This window comes from Coenobita brevimanus, chromosome 97, assembly GCF_032717465.1.
Source record: "Coenobita brevimanus isolate Jiangsu-jjx chromosome 97, ASM3271746v2, whole genome shotgun sequence".
NCBI classification, from domain to species: domain Eukaryota; kingdom Metazoa; phylum Arthropoda; class Malacostraca; order Decapoda; family Coenobitidae; genus Coenobita; species Coenobita brevimanus.
Genome location: NC_137050.1, coordinates 12,634,758 through 12,659,649, shown reverse-complemented (window position 1 = coordinate 12,659,649; position 24,892 = coordinate 12,634,758). Strand labels below are relative to the sequence as shown.

General features: G+C 44.2%; 1 protein-coding gene across 1 annotated transcript in view; it reads right to left on the bottom strand.

Moving 5' to 3' along the window:
- Nucleotides 1-24,515, bottom strand: part of ple (tyrosine hydroxylase ple) — a 96,178-nt gene extending 71,663 nt beyond the window's left edge. Inside the window, exon 1 of the mRNA XM_080283260.1 lies at nt 24,420-24,515. Within this exon, the coding sequence (XP_080139386.1) occupies nt 24,420-24,479 (60 nt within the window). The 5' untranslated portion in view covers nt 24,480-24,515. The remainder of the gene's footprint in view (nt 1-24,419) is intronic.
- Between the last annotated feature and the right edge of the window lie 377 nt (nt 24,516-24,892).

Here is a 24,892-nt window from a genome sequence, read left to right as displayed (position 1 = left end):
CTCAGTACTTGGACCGATACTTTTATTATCTATATAAATGACATTGATGAGGGTCTAAATTGTAAAGTATCCAAATTTGCAGATGATACTAAAATAACCAGTAAAGTCACTTCAAAATTACAGTGGCAGCAGTTACAAAATGACCTTAATACTTTAGCAAGCTGGGCAGAAAAATGGCAAATGAAATTCAACACAGAAAAATGTAAAGTACTTCATATTGGAAGTAACAATGTCCATGCAAATTACAAAATGAACAATATTCAGTTATCAAGTACAGACAGTGAAAAGGATCTTGGTGTGATAATATCAAATGACCTAAAACCAAGCAAGCAGTGTACAGATGCGATAAAATTGCAAACAAGCTAGTGGGTTTTATTGGAAGAACTTTCGAGTTTAAATCGGAAAAAGTCATACTTGCCTTGTACAAATCTCTAGTGATCCCCCATCTTGAGTATTGTGTGCAATTCTGGTCTCCGTAATACAGAAAGGACATTGAAAAATTAGAGAAAATTCAGCGAAGAATCACAAAAATGGTACCACGACTTAGAAACAAACCATATGAGAACGCCTTGAAGAACTTAAATTATTTAGCCTAACGAAGCGCAGGTTAAGAGGGGACCTTATTGAAGTTTTCAAAATCATGAAGGGATATGACAACTTAGACATGAATAAATATTTTGATATAGACCGGTCGAGTCAAACCAGAAGTAATGGCTGCAAAATCATGGGAAAACGATTCAAATCCCACGAAGCAAAATACTTCTTCTTTAACAGAGTTGTAAATATCTGGAACAGATTACCCTCAGATACCGTGAACAGTATCTCAATTGAGACATTCAAAAACAAATTAGACAAGTATTTGCACGAAAATCCTCAGCTGACTCTTTTTCTGTCCGAATAACTTGCTTTTAGAGCATCGGAACATGTAAGTTCATGCCCCCGTAGACTACAAGACACCACGTAAACAATGTACCCGTACATAGTGTTGCGTCACGATATTATACATTTTCAATTTATTCGGTGCAAACAAAGCAATATAAGCACAGATTAGGATCTGCACAGATAACCCTGAGTTAACGGTCACTACTCTTACTTTCGACCTGTGATGGGCTGTGGATCACTGAGGGTCCCTGTTAGTCAAGTGACCACCATCGGGATTTATTTAATGTACCAGGGGTCACTGCTTCAGGATGAAACTTGTGTACTGTCCCACATGGGAGAGTTCCTTGTCTCAGTGAAGTGAACGGAGCTATTGCCTGATTGACTGCTGCCTACCTAAAAAGCGCCAGGGAAGGTTGCCGCACCACCGCTAAACATCCACTCTGTGCATTGCACATCCACACTGTGCACTGTGCAGTCCCCTTTTATCTAAGACACCCGTCCTATATACTTTTCAGTCTCCCCAGCGCAAAGAAAGCAATATAAGCACAGATTAGGAGCTGCACAGATAACCCTGAGTTAACGGTCACTACTCTTACTTTCGACCTGTGATGGGCTGTGGATCACTGAGGGTCCCTGTTAGTCAAGTGACCACCATCGGGATTTTTTTAATGTACCAGGGGTCACTGCTTCAGGATGAAACTTGTGTACTTGTCCCACATGGGAGAGTTCCTTGTCTCAGTGGAGCAAACGGAGCTAGGGCCTGATTGTCTGCTGCCTACCTTAAAAGCGCCAGGCAAGGCTGCTGCACCACCCCTAAACATCCACACTGTGCAGTGTGTAGCTTCCACGTTATGTCCACAGACTTCCCATTAACTCAATGTAACTGGTTTATAATGTCATGCCGCAACTATTATTTTATTTGTTTACTTTCTCTTTCAGGTTACTCTATCGGGTAGCTTATAGATAAAGTATTATAGAATGTGACTTTTCCTTTCCAGTGTTTCCTATAAAATTTCCATGTCAGTTTTTCCATGCTGCATGGTGGTTTTTCTCACTTTTTCCTGGAGGGTTTGGTGGTGGGGGGAGCCTTCTTGCTTTCCTATCCTTATCCTTCAACATGTAGAGTTAGATCTTGTAGTCATAGTTTTCTCTAACAAGCAGCCTCGAAAGGACCATAAGGTCTGTTGCTGTTTGCTTTCCTGTGTAATCCTGTGTAAACACTATCTCTTCTTCACCCCCTTCCACCCCACTCTGTGCCTGTTTAACCCCCACCCACCCAATTTCTCCACGTCCACCCGCCTCCCATCTCTATAGCACACCCTCTTCCCTCTTCACCTTTCCATCACTTCACCCACTCCCCTAATCACCTCCCCACCACTCCACCCTCTTAATTCCATCTTCCTCCACCTCACCCTCACGCTTTCCCCCCTCCCTTTCACCCCTTCTTTCTCCCTCTCTGCTTCCCCCATCTCCTATCCCCTCGCCTCTTCCCTTCTCCCCCACCCCACTCTCACGCCTCATCCCCTTCCCTCGACCCAACTCTCTCCCCCTCTTTTCCTCCACCCCTCTCCTACCTCCCACTCTGTCTCTCCACTCACCCATCTCCCCCAAATCATATCCTCCCGGCCACGCCACCTTCTCCCATCTCTACGAGTATCTTCCCGCCGCCCCACCCTCTCGCCTCTTCCCCTTCCCTCCATCCCACCCTCTCGCATCTTCCCCTCCTCTCCATCCCACTCTCTCCTCCTCGTTACCTCCCCCTCCTCTCCTACCCTCTCCCCTCCCTCCACTTACCCTATCGCCCTGTTTGGTGGGCTGGAGAGATGTAATAAGGAGGAGGCGGATAAAGCGAGAGTGGGTGGATGGGAGAAAGTAAAGAATGAGGGAGGGAGGAAAGAATAGAAGGAAGGAGGAATGGGGGAAGGGAGGAAAGAATGCAAGAGTGAGGAAAGAATGAGTGGAGAGAAAGGTGGCGATATGAAAAACTGAGGAAGGATGGACTAAGTACCAGTAAAGGTTTGATAGAGAAAGTTTACCGATATGCCGTCTCTCTCTCCCTCTCTCTCTCTCTCTCTCTCTCTCTCTCTCTCTCTCTCTCGTTCTTTAACTATTCCTCCTTCCTTTTTTCCATGACGTGCTTTTCATTTCTTCTTTCTTCCCCCTCATCTTCTCTGATTCTCACTGTCTTTCTCATCTTCTTTTTCATTCCTATCTTTACCTTTCACTCCCAGTTTTCTTTATTCTTTTCTTCCCTCCATCATTCCTTTCTGTTTTCCTCTCTTCTCCATTACTGCATCATCTCGCTTTTCCATCTTTCCTTTCCTCCCCTCCTCTCACGCTTCCCTCTCATTTTCTCTTTCCCCTCTCAATTTTTCCGTATCACTCCACCCTTCCTTCCTTTCTTTCTTCCTCTTTTCCCCTCTCACTTCGTTATTCACTGTTACAATTTCCTCATTACCTCCTTCCTCTCCATCTTTTCCTCTTTCCACTTTCATCCTGTCTATCTCAGTCTCTCCTCCTCCTCTTTCTTTCTTTCTTTTCTTCCCCTCTCCTCTTCCTCCCTCTTGCCTTCCTTTCTTTCCCGCTTTCCTCCCTCCCTCCCTCCTCCATAATGACGTCCGGGAGGTAGGGAGGGTAGTGGAGGAAAGGGAGTGTTCACGCCTCCCTGCCTGCGGTTGGTAGCTATTCTTCCTACCTTCTGCTCCCCTTGCCCCCCCTGCCTTCACCCCTTCCCTCCTCTCCCCTCCCCTTCCCTCCTTTCCCCTCCCCTTCCCTCCTCTCCCTTCCCCTTTCCTCCTCTCTCCTCCCCTTCCTCTCCCTGTCTTTCTCCTTACATTCCTCTCTTCTTCCCTCCCGTCTCCTCTCTTTTCCCCTCTCCTTTCCTCTCTCTTCCATTCCTCTTATACCTTCCACCCAGTCTTCATTCCCTCCTCTCCTCCCCTCCCTTTCCCCTTTCCCCTCCTCTCTTACTTCTCTCCCTTCCCATTCCTTCTCTCCTCTCCTCCCCTCCCTTCAACACTCCTTATTCCCTCTCCCCTCCCCTTCCTTCCCTTGCTTTCCCTTCCCTTTCTTCTACTCCTCCATCTTCCTTCCCCCCCCCTCTCTCTCTCTCTCTCTCTCTCTCTCCCCGGGAAGCATTTTAATGGCAAGAGGGAGGCTGAGAGATGTTAAGGAGAAGGGAGGGGAGGGGAGGGGAGGGGAGGAAAGGAGGGAGAGGAGGGAAAAGAGGAAGGAAAGTAGGAAGAAGAACGAATGAAGAGGGGAGAATAACGAGTAGGAGGAAGGATATGAAGGGAGTAAAAGGAAAGATGGGGAGAATATAAAGGCAGAAGAGGAGGGAGGAAACGAAGGATTAAGTGGAAATGACATTGGGAGGAAGTAAGAATTAAGAGGGAGGAAGAGGGAGGATGGTAGAGAGAGGAAGAGGAAGGGAGGAGCAGGAAACGAAAGAGGAGGGAGTGGAGGAAAGGAAAGGAAAGAGGAAGAAGAGGAAAGGAAAGAGGGAGAAGAGGAGAGAAAAGAGGAAGAGGAGGAGGAGGAAGAGGAAGGCAACAGGAACAAGAGCAGCCAGTTCGGAATTCGTCCCCCCGCTGCGTAGGGTCCCAAGGCTAGGCTTCTGAATTCCGGATCATGGGAGGGAAGGAGACTAATCAACGCCCCTGGGAGATTCAAACCGTGGGCAAGGCTGGTGTGTCGTACCGCTGGGCAAGTGGAAGGATATAACGAAAAATAGAAGGAAAATTGAAGAGTGGAAAGACTAAGAATGAAGGGAAAAGAGGAGGTAGTACGAAGGAAAGTCATGAAGGAGAGAGAGAGAGAGAGAGAGAAACTGGGTCAGACATCAAGTGTGAGACGTAGAGGAGGGAGGGAGGGTTCTTGGGAGAAGAGGAAAGGAGGGAGAAAAGAAATAAGGGGAAGAAGTGGAGGGAAGAGTGGAGAAGTTGACAGGAAAGGAGGAGATAGGAGGACGTAAAAGAGAGAAAAGTATAATAAAGGGGAAGAGTAAAAGAAAGGAGAAAGAAGAGAAAGATTATGAAGATGCAGGTAGACATAAATAGACAGATATATAAGTATTAGATAGATATATAGATTGACAGGTACATTAGGTAGACGGGTAAAGATAGTGATTTATATTAGCTAGAGAACAAATTAGTCGTATAAAAATAGGATAGAGAGAGAGAGAGAGAGAGAATACGACGAAGGATGATTATGGAGAATGAAGGGAAGGACTCATATGCTGTAGTTCAGTCGCCTAAACCTGGCCCGGATTTCTGTCGTTTTGCAACTGATTGCATTCTTCTCGGTGGCAGAACAAGGCAATGTTATGGTCCTGCATCCTCTTCCTAGCACTGCTTCGTGACTATCATCGTATTCGAGTGTTAATCTAGTACTATGGATTCAGGATGGGGCGATGGCAGTTATAGGACAGTTTAGGAAAAAAAAGGATATAATTAGCCTTTGATGTTTTCCTCTCTAGTATAATTTAATAGCAGTTGATACCAGATGATTTTATACAGCCAGGAGTGGGTATGGGAGCCTGAGGACGTTAATACTGTCACCATTAGTTCTCTGTAGGTCGGTCAGCTCTGGTATTATGTTCCCTTTAACACCGGACGATTTGATTTAACTGTTTGAGTCACTGAAACCTAAAAGTGTGAAGAGGGGAGAAATGGAGGTGAAGAAGGAAGGTGAGGGTGCTGAAGGCGAAAAAGGAGTTTGATATAAAGGTAAGAAGTAAGGAAGAAAAGAGGAGAGAGGGAGGGAAGAATGGAAGGAAAAATAAGAAGGGAAGGAAGGATGGGAGGGAATGAAGGATGCGAGAGGGGGGGAGAAGGAAAGAATGGGAACTTTAGGATGGAAAGGGAGGGCGGAAGAAAGGATGCAAATGAAGGAAAAGAAGGATGGAAGAACGTGAAAGAAAGGAGGAAAAGAATAAAGGATTGAGATGGGTGTGATGGAAAGAGAGGGTGGAAGGAACGAAGGAAAGGAAGAAAGGAATGGGAAAACAAAGGAAGGATGTTGATAAAGGAAGAGTACAGGGAGAGAAGAAATGAGGAAGAAAGGAAGATGGTGATAAAGGAAAAGTGCAGAAAGGGAAAGAATGAGAAACGAAAGATATTGATAAACGAAGAGCACAGAGATAGAAGGAATGAGGAAGGAAGGAAAATGTCGATAGAGGAAGAGTAAAAGGAGAGAAGGAATGAGGAAGAAAGGAAGGAAAATTTTGATGAAGGAAGAGCATAGGGACAGAGAAAATGAAAAAGGAAGGAAGGAAATGTTGATAAAGGAAGGATATAGGGAGAGATGGGAATGTGGAAGGAAAGAAGGAAGGAGATGTTGATGAAGGAGGAGTACAGGTAGAGGAGGAATGGGGAAGGAAGAAGATGTTGAAAGAAGCCTACAGGGAGAGAAGGAATGGGGAAGGAAGAAGATGTTGAAAGAAGCCTACAGGGAGAGAAGGAATGGGGAAGAAAGGAAGGAAGGAAAGGAGGGAGGAAGGAAGGAAATGGTTATAAAAGAAGGATACAGGAAATGAGGGAATGATGGAAGAAAAGAAACGAAATCTGAGAATGCCAGGCTCATCATATGGACGCCGCCCTATCAATATCTATCGCTCACTCCATCTCTCAGCTTAGCATAGACTTCTTCCAATCCCTCCAGCCTTCTCCATTCTCTTGCCCTCCTCCATCATTTCCATCCTATTTTTTTTTCATCATTTTTTTCCCCTTCTGGACATACTCATATCCTTTTTTTTTTTTTTTTTACTCCATTTCATTTTCTCTTCATCCTATTTTCTCTTTCTCTTCCGTAATTTTCTTCTTTCGTAATATTAGTTTATCTTTTTATCTTTTTCCTCCTTTCTTCTTTTCATCTCTTACATTTACTTTCTTTTCCCCTTTCAATCTGCCTCCCCTTTCTTCACCTGTTCTCTCTGCCTTCCTCCATATCTTTGCAACTGTCCTTCAACACTGCATGCCCTTTTCTCCCTTTTCTCGCCCTCTCTCTAACCCTTCTTCTCTCCAGACCTCATTCCCTACCACCCTCCCTTCTCTTAACTCCCCCCCCCCCTCTCTCTCTCTCTCTCTCTCTCTCTCTCTCTCTTCTTAACCCATACCTCCCTCCCTCCCCCTCTCCCAGCCTTCACCTGTTGCATGTCATCTAATGATCAAGTGAATCTCTCCCTCCCTCCATCCCTCTCCCTCCTCCTCCTTCCCTCCCTATCTTCCTTCTCCACCCTCCACTTCCATTCCTTCTACCTTCTCTCGTTTCTCTTTTATCCCTCCTTCTATTTTCCTCCTCCTTCCCTCCATCTCCTTCTTTCTTCTTCCCTGCCTCTCATTTTCCTCCTCTTCATCCTTTAAGTCTCTCCATCCCGTCATTTTTCCTCTTCCTTCTTCCCTCTCTCTCTTCCGCTTGACTTCTTCTTCCTCCTTTCCTCCCTCCCCCTTCTCCTTCCCTCCCTCTCCCTTTCCCTTCCCTCCCTCTCCCCTTCCCTTCCCTTCCATCTTCCCCTCTCCTTCTCTCTCTCCCTCCCTCACCCTCCCTCCAGTAGAGCTCAGACGAACATCTGCTTCTGACACATTCTCACATCACTACCACATTCACCACACCACCACCACACTCACACCACGACTCACCACACCCTCACCACACCTTTCCACCTTCACCCGTATGAGTCACTACATTTCACCACATTGGCGCCACCCTGCATCACACCACCGTAGTTCTACTCCACCCCACACCACATCCTCACCACACATTTCAACAGCCATCCTCATCAGTCATCACACAACATATCACCACATTTTCACCACACCACCACGTTGTCATCATACCACCACCACATTTTTCACCACACCACCACGTTGTCATCATACCACCACCACATTTTCATCACAAATCACCACACTTTCTTCACCACCACATCCTCACATCCTCACCATGCCTACACTCACCACCACATCACTTACCAAATACCACATCCTCACCACTACCACCACACTCACCACACCCACACCCTCACCACCACACTCACCACCACCCTCTCACCACACTCTCACTCCACTATTTTCGTTACATTAGGCAGTGATGCATCAATGAATATATTAGGGCCCCTCTCACTCTCCTTCTTCCCTCTTTTTTTCCCTCTCACTCTCCTCCTCCCCTCTTTTTCCCTCTCTCCTCCTCTCTTTTCTCCCTCTCACTCTCCTTCTCCCCTCTTTTTTCCCCTCTCACTCTCCTTCTCCTCTCTTTTGCCTCTTTCACTCTCCTCCCCTCTTTTTTCTCCTTTCTTACTCTCCTTCTCCCCTCTTTTTTTCCCCTCTTCCACTCACCCGCATTTATATTCCGTTCCCTCTCAACTCTCTTTCCTCATCTCCCCTCTCACTGCCCCCGCATCTTGAACCTTTTCTCATTACCCTGTCATCACACTGTTCTCATTTCCTCTCACACTCCCCGCCCCCCCCCTCTCTCTCTGTTCTCTTTCCTCATTGCCCACTCTCACTACTCCCTCCCCTACCCCACCGACCCCTCTCCCCTTTCATTGCAACGTCTCCTCTATTCCATCCTTGTCGTGGATGAAGCAGAGTGAGGGACTGATGAGTAATTGTCGTGAGAATGTGTGTGTGTGTGTGTGTGTGTGTGTGTGTGTGTGTGTGTGTGTGTGTGTGTGTGTGTGTGTGTGTGAGAGAGAGAGAGAGAGAGAGAGAGAGAGAGAGAGAGAGAGACAGTCTACTCATTGAGGTTCCATCAAACACAGTGGCGAAAGCGTAATTAATAAATGGGTGTGTCTCGGAGTCGTTTTATCGTCACTTAGATCTGCAAGCACTTCAGCCATACCAGAGGGTTGTATTCAGTTTAGGAGAGCCCTGTGGTAGACAAGTTAGTAAAGCCTGTATCTAACCCCTGAGGTGAATACAATGGCCTCCCAAGAAGAGAATAGGAAACACGGCATTGGATTATTATTATTATTTTTTCGTATTGCGCCGCAGTCTAATTTTTACGTTACCTGTATCTTTCGAATTGATTTATTGTAGATTCCTTAAGTAACATATAACATGCTGTTACGGTGGCAGAGAAGAGGGGATAATGAAGACTCCAGGACGATAGGAATACGGCTTTTCACTCTGCTACATTTTTTTTTTTTTTTCGATTGAACAAAATGGTTGGTGTTAGCCTAAGTAATGTTCCTAGGTGTACCAGTAGAGGGGGAAGGGTTACTCGAGACAGCTTTTTAATCTCTCTCTCTCTCTCTCTCTCTCTCTCTCTCTCTCGCAAACACACACACACACACACACACACACACACACACACACACACACACACACACACACACACACACACACACACACACACACACACACACACACACACACACACACACACACACACACACACACACAAAGCACATGATGAACGATGATCCTCTTACGTCCATCAGTCAGGTATGTGATCTCTAGTTCATGCTCTAAAAAAATTTTTATCATTATAATCATCATCATCATCATCATCATCACCCAGTTCTCCATATTCGCACTGGGTAGGGAGATCTAGTGGTGAGGCTGTTGACCCATTCTCACCGATCATGTACTTTGCATTCTAATAAAACTTTCATCTAACGGTTTTACTCAGCAATGGTATTTAGCTGTACAGTGGTAGTGCTGGATAAACCAAGACTATCTGACTCCATAATAGCCCGTCCTAACGTGTTCTGTAATCGTCTGGAGGTAGCAAAGCAAAATTAAAAATGCGTCATCGGTAGGAAGAGTTTAACTTTCTTGGGACGTCAGTCAGAGAAGAAAGGAAGACCCCAAGTACAAGTATACTGTAGCCCATGTCCTCCTGTGGTGTAGAGGTTGCAGGCTGCGTGCGACACAAGTGCTGGGCGGCGGAATCACTACATATAAAGGAAGGGGAGGGTTTCCCAAATCTCACTTGTTTACAGTGTTCCGCTTTTTTTGTCCAATCAGGAGCGTAGGGGCCCGGGGTTAGGTGTTACTTGGTTCAGATATTTGAGTACAGAATGGCCAGTCGCTTTTTCCCCGGGTTGTATCACTACAGCAGTAAACCCCAACCATCCCTTGGAATAAACTTTTTATGGGCCACATCCCGCTACAGTACCGTAATTCACTAGACCACCAGGCATCCATTTGTTGGCTATTTGGTTGCCATGCAACGTAGCAAATGGATTCCTGGGTTACAGGAAACCCTCTGGTTTGTAGCTCATTGTAGAGTCACCTGAAGGTGGTATTATATCAGATTACCGGCCCCTAATCCTGCCGCTTTTTAGGCTTCTTTTACATTACGCGGGGATTATGTGGGTAGGTAATTTTCTGTATTCTTAGGATTAAGAATAGGATACCACATTTGTTATGTAATTTTAAAAAATGAAAAAATGTATCTGAAGTAAAATGCGGTTTTTCATTAGAGCTATGAATACCACACTTATAACGACCAAAACCAATGTTGCTATCTCCATCCACCACCACCTCCACCTCCATCTCCTCCTCCTAATCCCTCCATTCACCCGGCACCTCCATCCGCCAGTAAAGGAATCAAATTTCTTACTGCATTACCATCACTATGATTTTGTTTTTATTCCATTTCTCGCTTTTTTCACCCATAACTCAGTCTTTTTCTCTCCTCTTTCTACTCCTCCTCCTTCTTCTTCTTCTCCTTTCTCTCTCGTCTTTCCTTTCTTCTTTCCTCTTCTCATCGTTTTCTCTTTCTCCTTTTCTAACGATATTTTTCAATGCCTCTCCTCTCTTTCTCCTTCCTCTTTCTTCCTTTTTCTCTCCCCTTCTTTCCCATGCTTTCTTTTTCTCTTACGTTATCCATTTCTACCTTTTTTCCTTAGTCAGGCCTTTTCTTTATTCCTCTTCCTCCCCACACCACCTCTCCTTTCCCTCCTTCTCATCCCTTCCTTTCCCTATTTTCCCATTTTCTCACTCTGTCTCTCTTCTGTCTTGCCTTCGTGCACTTTTCTTCTCTACTTTCACCTGTCACATCTGTTCATCTTTATTCTCTCTCTCTCTCTCTCTCTCTCTCTGCCCATAGAAATAGGACGGGGTAGGGGTGGAAAGCTAATGACGAGGGGGGGGGGGGGACAAGAGGGGTGAGGCCTGATCCAGACTGATGGAGTATTATGAGAGAGAGAGAGAGAGAGAGAGAGAGAGAGAGAGAGAGAGAGAGAGAGAGAATTGCTGAAGGAGGGAGGGAAGGAGTGAGGTGCTGGAATGAAGAGAGGGAAATACTTAAGGAGATATAAAATTGAATGAAGGAAGTAAGAAACTGACGGGAAGAGGAAAGACAATGAAGAAGAGGGAGAGAGAGAGTGGGAGGGAAGTAAATGTTTCCTCCATCTGTTGCTTCTCTGTCTGTCTGTCTGTCTGTCTCTCTCTCTCTCTCTCTCTCTCTCTCTCTCTTCTTCACCTCATTTTTCTCACTCTTTCCATCCCTTTTCTCCTCCATCTCTTCCTCTCTTTGTCACTTCCCATATCCCTCTTTTTTCCGCCTTTGTTTCCTCCCTTATCTTTCTCCCTTCCCCTCCCTTACCTCTCTTCTTACATGTAGTAGCTAAAATATGACTGTCTGTTACACTGTCGCCATTGTGGAAATTACCATTTGTCGTGTGCAGTGTATTGCTGGATGCTGATAAGGATTTCATCATCATGACTCACTAATTATGTGTATGTCCTGTATGTACTGTACCTATATATGTGAATACAGTATAAAAAAAAAAAAAAAGGACCCTCTTCCTAAACAGTTTTCATCTAATTTTAACCAAATTTCGTGGAATGGTTGAGGGTTAGCCAAGGGGTTTGCCTCTTGATTTTAGAACATTAGGTCGAAGACAGAGTTCACTTGGTAAAGGCAGGTTAGAAAGCTTTTGTCCGATTTAGACCAAACTTGGTGGAAGGTTAAGTGTAAGGGAAGAACGAGGAGATTCGATTTTGAAACAATCAGTGAAAGGTGAAGGTCACAAGACATAGTTACAACGTAGGCTATCAGCATCCTTTGTGGTTGCTTGTACTAGTTTTCAGATAAGTGAAATCTTAAGTAATGATAATAGAAAGTGTGTGTACAGTATGTGTGTGAGGGGTGGGGGTGGGGATGTGTGTGGGGGGTGGGGGTGGATGTGTGTGTGTGTAGGTGTGTGTGACATTGTATGATACTACTTTCGACAGTCTTCTTCCTTGTTTGACCCCGTTCTGTATATTTTTTATCAGGGACTTGTAAATTTGGCAGTGAAACATGGCTTGTGGATCCCATAGAATTGTTTCGTCAAAAAGGTGGCGTGAAGTCGGGAGGTGCAATAAAAAGCACTGCCTCCAGCCGTGTGAGAGAGAAGTTGAGGTTCAAACTGAATCTGAGGTATCGACTCTAGTTTCAAATCCTGTTCACTGTGCATACTTATGGATTATTAGTTGCTGTTGCTAAATCCAGGCCGTGTTCTTCACCAGGGAGAAATCGAACACAATAAAAAGGGGTAAAGTCTCCAGCAAAGACTTCATCTGCATTTCCACAGAGGTTCACATTCAAGGTTTTAGCAATGACTTTAACCCCTTTAGTTCGAGAGCCCTTTCCAAAGCTAAATAAACTTGTCTGGAAAGAGCGAAAATTTACCGAAAAAAAATCGCACAGGTGTTGTTGGAAATCGCTTTTTAATTCCTTCAGTCAGGGAGATCCTTCTTGAGCTGAGTAAGATCGTCCGAATATGCTCTATGTAACCGAAATGAAGAAAAATAAACTAGAGAATTATTGATCAAGCTTCTTTAATGTCCCCACCGTGATGCACCCTTATGTTGCATCCAGGTCCCCATCATCCTGCATCAAGGTCCCCACTATCTTGCATTCAGGTCCCCAACATCTTACATTCAGGTCCCCATCATCTTGCATTCAGGTCCCCATTATCGTGCATTCAGGTCCCCATCATCTTGCACTCAAGTCCCCATCATCTTACATTCAGGTCCCCATCATCTTGCATTCAGGTCCCCATCATCTTGCATTCAGGTCCTGCTTTGTTGCATCAGATTTATCCAAGTCCCCATCCAAGTCGGCCTTATTAGTACTCAGGTCACTCTGCTCCTTGTCCATCCTTCCTTTCTTTTGCCCTTTTTTTTTTTTTTCATTTTTCTCCTTCCCTCCACCATCATCTCCTCTTCCCTCTCTCTGATCCTCAGTTTCTCTTCTGTTATCTCTGCTTCTCTCATTTTCGTAACTTTTTTGTATATACTTTTCTTTTTTTCCTCTCTCACTTCTCTCTTCCCTCCCATTTTCTCCTCTCTCGCCCCTCTTCCGTTCCTTGCTCTTCTCCCTCACCTCTCTTCTCTCTCACTTTCTCCTCCCTCAGGTTTCTCTCTCTCCTTTTCTCACCGCTTCTTTTACCTCAGTCTTTTCTTCCTCTCTCTCTCTCTCTCTCTCTCTCTCTCTCTCTCACACACACACACACACACACACACACACACACACACACACACACACACACACACACACACACACACACACACACACACACACACACACACACACACACACACACACACACACACACACACACACACACACACACACACATCTTACCTCTCCTCTTTTTCCTTCCATCCTCTCCTCCCCATTCCTTTCCTTTTCACCTTCACTCATCTTGCCTTTCTCCTCCCTCCCCCTTCCTCCTTTTCACACCATTATTTTCTCTCTTCTGACCCCCTCCCCCCCCACTTGGCCCCACCTTAATGGTTAACGACCCAGTCATCTCTAATTGCTTCCTCCCCCATTCCCTTCTCTTCCTCCTCCATCCCTCTCTCTCTTTCCTTGCCTCTCCTGTTTTTTTCCCCCTCTCCTCTCCTGATCACTACAGTATTTCCGTTTTTGTCACCACTCGCTCTCTTCCTTTCCAGTCCCATCTTTTCCCCCCCTCCATCCCTCTTGTTCCTTTCTTTCCTGTTCTTTTGTTTTACCTTTTTCTTTCTATCTATCTTTCTTTCTCTCATTTTGTTCATTTGTATCTTTTTTTTTTTTTTTTTGCCCTCTTTATTCTGTCTTGATCACTATTTACTACCACAAACGAAGTGGAGGAGGTTTTGCGTTAACTCGTGCTTGTTTATTTGACCGCTGTGCACAAGGTATCTCAGAAAATTGTTACCGGATTTCAGTGAAATCAGGTGGATAGATGACCAGTGCCTCAAGGAAGAGTTTATTAGAATTAGAGATAGATTCGGATCCTGATGCAAGAATAATTAATAAATTTTATTGGCTTGCGCGGAGATTTGCACTGACTGAGATTGTGTAACAGGGCAGACTAAGACCGTAGAATTAACTGATTGTGTACAACCGTAAAAGTATTCGTTTGGTTAGATTTTGAGGTGGATCTGGATTTGGATTCGGGTCCAGATGCAGGAATAAATAATAAAGATTAATGGCGTCGGCGTAGGTATGCTTTCTCTGGGTGCTTTCTAGTTTTGTTTTGTCATCTTTCACCCTTTCCCCTCTCCATACCTCTTTCCTCCTCAGTCCCTTTGTCTCTTATCTCCTCTTCTCTCTCCTTGTCTCTTTTCACCTGATCACGGCTTTCTTCTGTCATCACACTCTCCCCTTGCCCCTCAGCATCACTTACCCCCACCCCCCACCCCTCAGCTCCCTCTTTTTCCAGTTATCCCCCATCCCTCCTTATTCTCCTTTTCCTCTCCTGCCCATCTTTCCATCCAAGTCCATTCTATGTAGTTTACTGGGGAAGATTAAGACTCAGAAGAAAATAGATTATCTTATTTGAACTCAGTGTAAATGATATCCATAAATCCCAAATGTTTCACATTTTTTTCTTCCTCTTGCGTTGCATTCTTCCCTTCCCCTTTCATTCCCTCCTCATGCTTTCCTCCCTACACTTCCTTTCCCCACCAGTACCCTCCTGAACCTGCTTTCCCCTGCACCAATGTATCACTCACCCTTCGTCTCCCTCCTCACATTGCCACTTTTCCAGCACTTACCCTTCTCAGAGCAAAATTAATCTCCTCTCCTTCCCCCAGTCTCCCCTCCTCCCTCCTCTTTTCCCTGCTCGCCTCCTTTCTCCACTTCCTCCTTCCCCTTCTCCCTCCACTTCATCCTCTCCCCTTCTTTCCCCTCACCCCCTCTCTACCACACCTCCCTCCCCCCTCCGTCATCAGCAGCACTCCCACTAAAGAGCTCTTAGCCCCTCATCCCGCGGCCTGGACCACCCCGAGGTGAAGACAAAGGGGTCGATAAGAGACATTCACATTATTTGAGTTAAACTACAGCCGCCACTGTGAACCTGTGCAGCGCTGACGACCGTATGAAAAGATGGGACGCACCGTTTGCAACACACGTTTAATATGAGGGAAGTTTTGAGCACACGTTCAGGTCCAGGTATCCGATCTACAAGTTAGAACTGGAAAGAAGCATAATATACCTGCCAGTTTAGAGGCAGGAACAAATTGACCACTTGCAGGTTTTGAACTAAAGGAAAGTTGAAAAGATTGACATTCGTAATTTTCGTAGCGGTATCACATTGCTTTGAAAACAGAAAATTCTATCTATCTATCTATTGCCAGATGCCTTAATCTCGTAAGGGGTGGCCACAAACAAATCGCCTCCATGTAGCCCTGTCCCCAGCCAATTCACCGCCCTCCCCCCAACTCGCACACCCCTTTCTCATATACCTCTCCATTCCATCCCTCCATCTCATCCTTGACCTCCCCTTGCCTTATTTCCCCTCCACCTCACTCACATACACTCTTCTTGTTAGTCTCTCGCTCTCCTTCCACTCCACATGGTCAAGCCACCTCAGTGTGTTTCCCCTAACAATTTCTATCACATCCACATCCATACCACAATGTACCTTCACTATCTCATTTGTCAGTCTGTCCTTCTATGCAACTCGTTTCCACTGCTCTCACTCTTGAATTGTGTCCTTCCAACAAAGTCCAAGCTTCACTTCCATACGTCAGGGTTGGTATCACAGTACTATCATGCAGCGACTTTTTTACATCCTTGCATACTTCCCTATTTCCTATCACTGTTTTCAAAGAACCAGAAAACCTTTCTTCCTTGTTGTGCCCTTTCATTCAGCACACTACCCAAGTGCTTAAATGCACTCACATTTTCCATTTCCTCACCATCCCTCACTGTACATTCAGTGACTTCATTTCTCTCGAAGACCATAACTTAATTCTTCACTACACTCATCTTTAGATTCCGTTTCTTACACACGCTCCCAGACTCATTCACCAATCCTTGCTGTTCTCCGTCTTCGCATAACAACACAGTATCATCTACAAACAACAATACAGGAAGTTACCAAACACTGCCCTCTCTCATTAGGTCCACGCCAACATCCACTGCTGTATCTTGTATCTCGTTTATAAGCCCATCCATATACAGATTAAACAACCATGGAGACATGACACATCCCTGTTTCAATCCAGCATTCAGATGGAAAAATTAACCCAGTTCGCAATCCACCCGCATTGCGGCCTTAACACCCTCGTACATCCTCTTCATGGCATTCAGCAACTTCCCATTTACTCCATATATTCTTAATATTTTCCACATTCCTTGTCTATCCATTCTGTCATATGCTTTCTCCAAATCCATGAGGGCCGCTTATAACTTCTTTCCCATCTCTAGAAACTATTCCATCAAAGACCTAAGATGAATATCTGATCTACACAACCTCTTCCCTTCCTAAAAACATAGCAATTTCGAATGCTTGCTGACCAATATTATGTTTCGATTTAGCTTAAACAAGGAAAGTAGAATATCGAAAATCGTCCACCCTTTCAGCGTTTGATAAATTACTTCATGATTTTCCTTATATACGGCTAAATTGAAGCATAACAGTGTTTTGCAAGCATCTGATATTGTGTCAAAGCTATTTTCACGCGATATTTATCCATCTTAAATGCGAATATGCTGATATTACGAATGTTAATTAACATCGGTATTTTTAACATCCTGGTCGCCCATTCATAAGTGGCCAGTTACTCTTTTTGATGTTACTGTGTACTGAATGCCCTTTTATACTCTTGCTGCTCTTCGCTTGCTGTCGTTATTGGAACTAAAGCTGTCTGAACTGCCGGTTTTATGTACCGATTATTGTGTTTCACCAGATTATAACACTTCATCGCTTATTTTACACCCGATCGCATGGAACGAGGTTGTGTATAATTGGCTGCTTTGTCATGCCTATGTGACTGTCAGCAATATTACGGAAAAATTGTTGGATTGAATTGCGCAAAAACGATGAAATAACGACTGAGGATCCTCAGAGTAACAAGTTATTAAATTTTAGCAGAAAATGATCACAGGTCGTAACGTAGGTCAAGGCCAAGGTCAACTCAGACAGTTTTGATTCGATTTAGCCCATAATTGGTGATATGGCTGAAGGGCAGGAAAGAGTTACGTGATTGAATGTTTAGAACAATGGGCCAAAGGTAAAGGTCACAGTGCAAGGTCAGAGATTCGGCCCTTTAACTCATATACTGTAGTTTATATTCGATCGGGACAGAATTTGGTGGAAGTATAAAGGGTCAGCCAAGGATGAACTGAATATTCTGAGAACAGTAGGTCAGAGATCACGATCATTGGACAGTGTCAACCTAAACACTCTTGATCCAGTTTGAAAACACACACACACACACACACACACACACACACACACACACACACACACACACACACACACACACACAGATTTAGAGAGAGAGAGAGAGAGAGAGAGAGAGAGAGAGAGAGAGAGAGAGAGAAGCGAATGGTATAGGGCTAATATTTCAGGATCACTGATAATTCCTTCACCATCTCAGGTTTAATTTTAATTTCTGAAAATTCGCTCTCCACACGCAGTGAATGACTTTTGTGAGACTGTATCACCCTTTTTAGCAAAGGTAGGTATATCATAGGTAGCAGTGCAATGGATATGGACATTTTAAGCACCTTTAAAAAGTTGTCTTTAAAGAGTTGTCTACACTTTGACTTTAAACTCTTCTAATTACTACTCTGACATGGAATGGTAAACTTCACTATGTATACAGTATATTAGTTACATTTAAAGCCTGGAGTTTCAGTTCTGTAATATTAAGTCCAGTGAAACTTATGACTAGACCTTTCAAGGAAGGGAGTTGGTCACACCGTATGTACGGTATGTTTCAATTGGTCTTCTGCGTAAGTCTTGAGAACACAGAACAAATAAAGAACAGTAAGAGTGGCATGTAAAGTAGGAGGTAGGTAATCTAGGGATACATGTAGGAAATTATCTGAGAGTTCGCGAGGAAGCTTTTGATGATAAGGAACATAGTCACTGGGACAAAAGACAACATAAAATCAGAGGTAAAGAAACGCCACCAAAAAGAAAAATAATTATATCACGAAATTCAGCATTAACGAAATTGAAATATCTTTTAAGAATGTAAGTAAACTGAAAGCAATAGACAGGTACACTTTTTGGTAGGAAAAATAAAGTTCATATTGAGAGTCTCCAGCGGAGAAGCTAGGAGAAATATTTTATTAGTATCTCATAGACTGTTATCCACAGCGGTAAATACAGTGATTGTGTCATGACTGCAGAGTGAAGTCTGAATGGAGTAGTTTACACAGAAATCTCCAGCGTTACTAGAAAGAATCTTGAACGAATGAAGGAAGATAAGGCAGGATGAGAAGGCAGTCTCTCCACTGATACTAATGAGGATGCAGATGGTTTTGCTCCAGGCGAAAGAGGAGTAATATCTACAACAATTGGAAGCCTAAGAAATTCCTAAATCATGCAAAAATGTGTTCTTTTCAGCGAATTCAGAGAGGGACATCACATGATTGATGAAAAGAGCAGGGTGCTCTAAAAGTAGACTGAAAGATGAATATGAGGAAAATGTCAGTTTTATTACATATATATATTTTGAATACGTGCAGTGTAAGCAACAAGTAGAGTGCTAGAATCTGCTGAGAAATATAGTCTGTAGGGTAGCCAGTTAAGAAATTTTAGTACATGGCTTAGAAATTATGTATACAACAGAAAGAGGACCGAGTGTATTTTGTAAATGCTAACATCATTAAAAGTAAGTAGGTTGTATTCTAAATGGGTTTATGATTATTATGATATTCCTTCTTCACCCTGTCGTTCATAAACCTGCATCCTAACAGCATTTTGGACGTTAAGTGAAGGATAATCAGAGAGGAGTTTGAAGCTTGGTAGGATGTGTCACATGGACGGATAAAAAGAGAATTTTCTGGATGAGAGTAAAGAAAGACGAAAGCTATATATATATATATATATATATATATATATATATATATATATGTGTGTGTGTGTGTGTGTGTGTGTGTGTGTGTGTGTGTGTGTGTCTTTTCATATACCTTAATCACAACTTACAATGGACTGTTTCCACCGTAATTTCTGCACCCTTTTCGGTCACCTTTGCTATTAAACAAAGGCACAACCACAGCCCTCTTCCACTCCACTGGTACAGCTACACTTATCTAGGGATTTTATGTTTTCCACAATCATTTCATGATGCTCTTCATCACACACGCACATCCTTATCGTGAAGCCCTCACTGTGTTATCGTGAAGCCCTCGTCCACATCACCACAAACACATCCTTGTTACCATACTTGCGCCCATACACACCCGTGTCTTCATCACCACACTCACGCCTTCATTACCACACCCACACCTTCATCACCACACCCACGCCCTCGTCATCACACCCATGCCTTCATTACCACGCCCACGCCCTCACCACCACACCCACGCCCTCATCACCACACCCACACCATCACCACACCCACACCCTCGTCATCACACCCTTGCCTTCATTACCACACCCACACCCTGATCATCACACCCACACCTTCATCACCACACCCACTTCCTCGTCACCACACTTAAGCCCTCGTCACCACACCCATACCTTCATCATCAGACCCCACCCCCATCACCATGCCACGTCCACACCCTCATCACCATACCCACACCTTATCACCACACCCTGACCACCTCATCCACACCCTCATCACACCAACACCTTCATCACCACACCAACATCTTCATCACCACACCTACGCCCTCATCACCACACCAACATCTTCATCACCACACCTGCGCCCTCATCACCACACCAACATCTTCATCACCACACCTACGCCCTCATCACCACACCCACATCTCTTAACCACGTCCACACCCTTATCACCACAACCTCACCGTCATCACCACACCAATACGTTTATCACCACACCCTCACCCTCATCACCACATCCACACCCTCATTACCACATCCACCCCCTCATCACCATACCAACATCCTCATCACCATACCATCACACCCTCACGCTCATCACCAGACCAACACCCATATTGCCACATCCACATCCTCATCACCACACCCATACCTTCATCGTGTTACCCACACTCTCATCACCACACCCACACCCATTCCCTCATCACCACACCCACACCCATACCCTCATTACATCCACACACGCCCACACCCATACCCTCATTACATCCACACACACCCACACCCACAGCACCACACCAAAACCTCATCACATTCTTACTCACATCGTTCTCTCATCCTTTTAGATGCCTGGCCACAACCTGGTTTAAGGTCGGGAGGCCGTAAACAGAGAGAAATGTGGGCTTCGGTAAACTTCCCCGAGGTGGTTGACTGGCTGGCTGGGATATGAGAACCGAAGAAACTTATGCTTAAGTGTATTATAGAAACAGCGTTCACAGTATGGAAAACTAAACCAGTTCACTCCAGTGACCTGGTTTTTGTATTACTCTGGCTACCTGCAGACAACTGTTTTGAGTACAGGAGAGAACAATTGTTTTTAGTATGGGAGAGACACGCTACCTGGAATGGTTATAGGCAACTTTCATTAACCCATTCGGTATAGGATGACTTTCTAAGGTATATCTATCTATCTATCTATCTTTATATATATATATATATATATATATATATATATATATATATATATATATATATATACATATATATATATATATATATATATATATATATATATATATATATATATATATATATATATATCTATTGCCAGACGCCTCAATCCCGTTTGGGGTGGCCACAAACAAATCGCGTCCAAGTCGCCCTGTCCCCCGCCATTTCACTGCCCTGGTCCCAACTCACACCCCCTCTCTCATATACTTCTCCACCCCATCCCTCCATCTCATCCTCGGTCTCCCCCTCCCTCTTCCACCCTCCACCTTACTCATATACACTCTCTTCGTCAGTCTTTCACCCTCCATCCTCTCCACATGGCCAAACCACCTCAGTGTGTTCCTCACAACGCTTCCTATCACATCCACATCCACACCACAACGCTCCTTTATATCCTCATTCGTCAGCCTGTCTCTCCACGTGACTCCACAGGCTCCTCTTAAATAACTCATTTCCACTGCTCTCACTCTTGACTTGTGTCCTTCCAACAATGTCCAAGCTTCACTTCCGTATGTTAGAGTTGGTATCACAATACTGTCATGTAGTAACTTTTTACTTCCATGCTCACTTCCCTGTTTCTTATCACTGCTTTCAAGGAACCAGCAACCTTTCTTCCCTGCTGTACCCTTTCAAGCACTTCACCCTCCAAACCTCCATCCTTACTCATCACACTACCCAAATACTTAAACGTACTCACATTTTCCAATTCCTCACCATCCAACCTCGCTGTACATTCACTGACTTCTCCTCTCTCAAAGACCATCACTTTACTCTTCCCTACATTCACCTTTAGGTTCCGTTTCTTACACACTCTCCCAAACTCATCCACCAAGCCTTGCAGCTCCCCTTCGTCTTCACCCAACAACACAGTATCATCTGCAAACAACAGTACAGGGAGTTTCCAAACACTATCCTCTCTCACCAGGGCCACTCCAACATCCACTACCCTACCTTGTACCTCTTTTATTACCCCATCCATGTACAGATTGAACAACCATGGAGACATGACACATCCCTGTTTCAAACCAACTTTCAAAGAGAAAAATTCACTTAGTTCACCATCCACACGCACTGCAGCCTTCGCACCATCGTACATACTCTTCACAGCATTCAACAACTTTCCATCTACTCCATATATTCTTAACACTTTCCACAATCCTTGTCTATCCACCCTGTCATATGCTTTCTCCAAATCCATGAAAGCCGCATACAACTTCTTTCCCTTCTCTAGAAACTTTTCCACTAAAGATCTAAGAATGAATATCTGATCTACACAACCTCTTCCCTTCCTAAAGCCTCCCTGTTCTTCTCCAACTAATTTCTCTGATCTTTCTCTAACTCTGTCTATAAGTATCCTACCATACACTTTTCCTATTATACTAAGAAGACAAATGCCCCTATGATTACCACACACTTCTTTTTCCCCTTTTCCTTTGTACAAGGGAATAATTATACCTGACTTCCAATCCTCCGGGACTCTACCTTCCTCCCAGGCCAATATATATATATATATATATATATATACAGTATATCTATCTATCTATCTATGTACAGTATAACGATATTCATTACGGAGGTAGCCGGAATACAGTTTTAAACAGGTCATCACAGTGAAAGAATTTTTGCTGTATATTGCCGTACCCAAGTCCTGGTACTCCACTGTTGATTATATCACCACGATGGCGCATTTTGTATTTTTATTCTTCCTATCTTCAGACGATTCTGTTAATACTAGGAAATCATTTTCAAACTGGAGAGGTTAGATGCAGCCTTCGTTAACACGTTCACTACTAGGGTCCTCGTCTAAGCTAAAAAAAAAAAAACCCTGCATATCTTTACCACTTATTACTGCAGTAAACGTGTCGTACCTTTCTAAGCTTATCCCTTCAGCCCGAGGACGTCAGTTATAGGTTATTCCAGCTTCTGTCAGCGAAGGGGTTAATGAAGGCCATATCTAACTCCTCCAGTTTGAAAAATCTGTCCTAAAGTGAACAAAATCGTCTAGAGACAGAATAAAAATCACCGTTCTGAAGAGACTAACCACATCAGGACCCACATGGTGTTACTCTCATGTTGTGAATAATCATCTGTATCAGTATATTAAAAATCCGAATTCCACTCTCAGGAAAACCTATAGTGTCGCTTATCGACCTGAACTCACACACACACACACACACACACACACACACACACACACACACACACACACACACACACACACACACACACACACACACACACACACACACACACACACACACACACACACACACACACACACACACACACACACACACACACATTCATTGGAGTGAAGCCTGTTATTTAACATGAAACGTCATAGTATTTAATATTAATCTCTTCACCACTATGACGTTTACATATTATATTCTTGCTGTCTTCAAAAGGCTTAATTCAGGTTTAGTGATGAAAGGAGTACCTATTGGTGTATGTAACCCCACCAGTGGAAGGATCTCTGCAAAGCTGAAATAAAATCGTCAGGAAATTGCAAGAATCCTCAAAAAGAAGTATACGTCATCGTAGTGAAGAGATTAAATTGCTTGACCTCAGCCCCATCAATCCAATTACGTATTTTGTAGTTTATTTTTGCTATCTACAGACAGTTTTGTTCGCCCAAGGGTAGATTTTTTAAAACCTGAGTTAGACTTCTTGAATCCCTCCGTTATAAGACGTCTCCCCTAAGCAGAAGTCGTCTGGTTGTACAAAGGTGAACAGAATATACGTCCTCAAGGTGAAGGCCGGGTGATTGTAGCAGGTGAACTCAGCGATGCCGTTCACTTGTTCTTTCACTACTGCCGGCATTCACATCTCATTAGGTCAGACACGTATTCAACTCATTCGAATCTGATTAAATTAACCCACTTTCTCTCTCACGCGGGGTGGGAAAGATCCAGATTTAGGAAAGAGAAAGCGCAGAAGTAGGAGAACCATCAACAGGGTGCCCAGTACAGATGAACCAAGTATCGGTGCACTCATCATTCAAACCTTCGAAATTGTTGGTTCCACTCAATTTCTGAAACCCATCTTGGCATGGTTGTGTGTTGTGAATCGGGAAGAATATTTTAATATACGGGCCTATGTAATGTCTTTCCATACCTATTCCTCCTTCGCCTTCAGCAGGACATTACACTTGAAGACATGATGAAAACAACACTGGACCTAGTATGTCAATCATATAATAAGTTTGTTTGTGTTAGTACTTTATTTTGTATTGCCATTTTAATTTGGCCGAACACTTATGAGCGATGTCATTCATAAGTATAAAGCAGATATGTATGTGGAACCAAGGCTTGATTGTGTGTGTGTGTGTGTGAGAGAGAGAGAGAGAGAGAGAGAGAGAGAGAGAGAGAGAGAGAGAGAGAGAGAGAGAGACTCATCACACACATTGCAGTTCACCAAAAAACATTCGATGATTGGTTCCATCACACAGCATTCCTCGTTTGTATCAAAGAAGGGGCTATGTATCATATGAAGATCCAAGTCATGCATTCTAGTTAAACTTTATCTCGTCTTTCCGTAGCTGGTAGAGTCGTGTATGCCTTACCTCGATGCTGTAGGATTTATTGATGGCGAACCTTTCTCTGTTAACCTCCGCTGCCCTCATGCTGTCCTCCGCTGTATTGGTGTCGTTGCTGTTGTGGTTGTGGTGGAGCGAGAAGAGCGGCACTGGGCCCTGTCTGGTCAGCTCGGTGCCACAATGCCAACAGAACTTGAAGAGGCCGTAGCGAGCGAACTCCAGTGTGGTGGCTAGAGGGAGGATGGGAGAGGGACAGAGGGGTGGTCGATGATGGTGCCGCCAGAGAGGATTACGTGCAGGATAGAGGAGGGACTTAACGGAAGCTGACTGGAATAGAAGCCGGATAAGGACTTCCTCTGGTGACACTGGAAAACACTTTAGTCACTCGCTCTCGTCTGGGTCGGCGATCTATTGGCCTCCCAGTCTTCTTTTATTGCTCACGAGGTTACGAAAGACTCGGAAATTTGACACGCAGCCGCCCCGCCCACACGCCTTGAAAC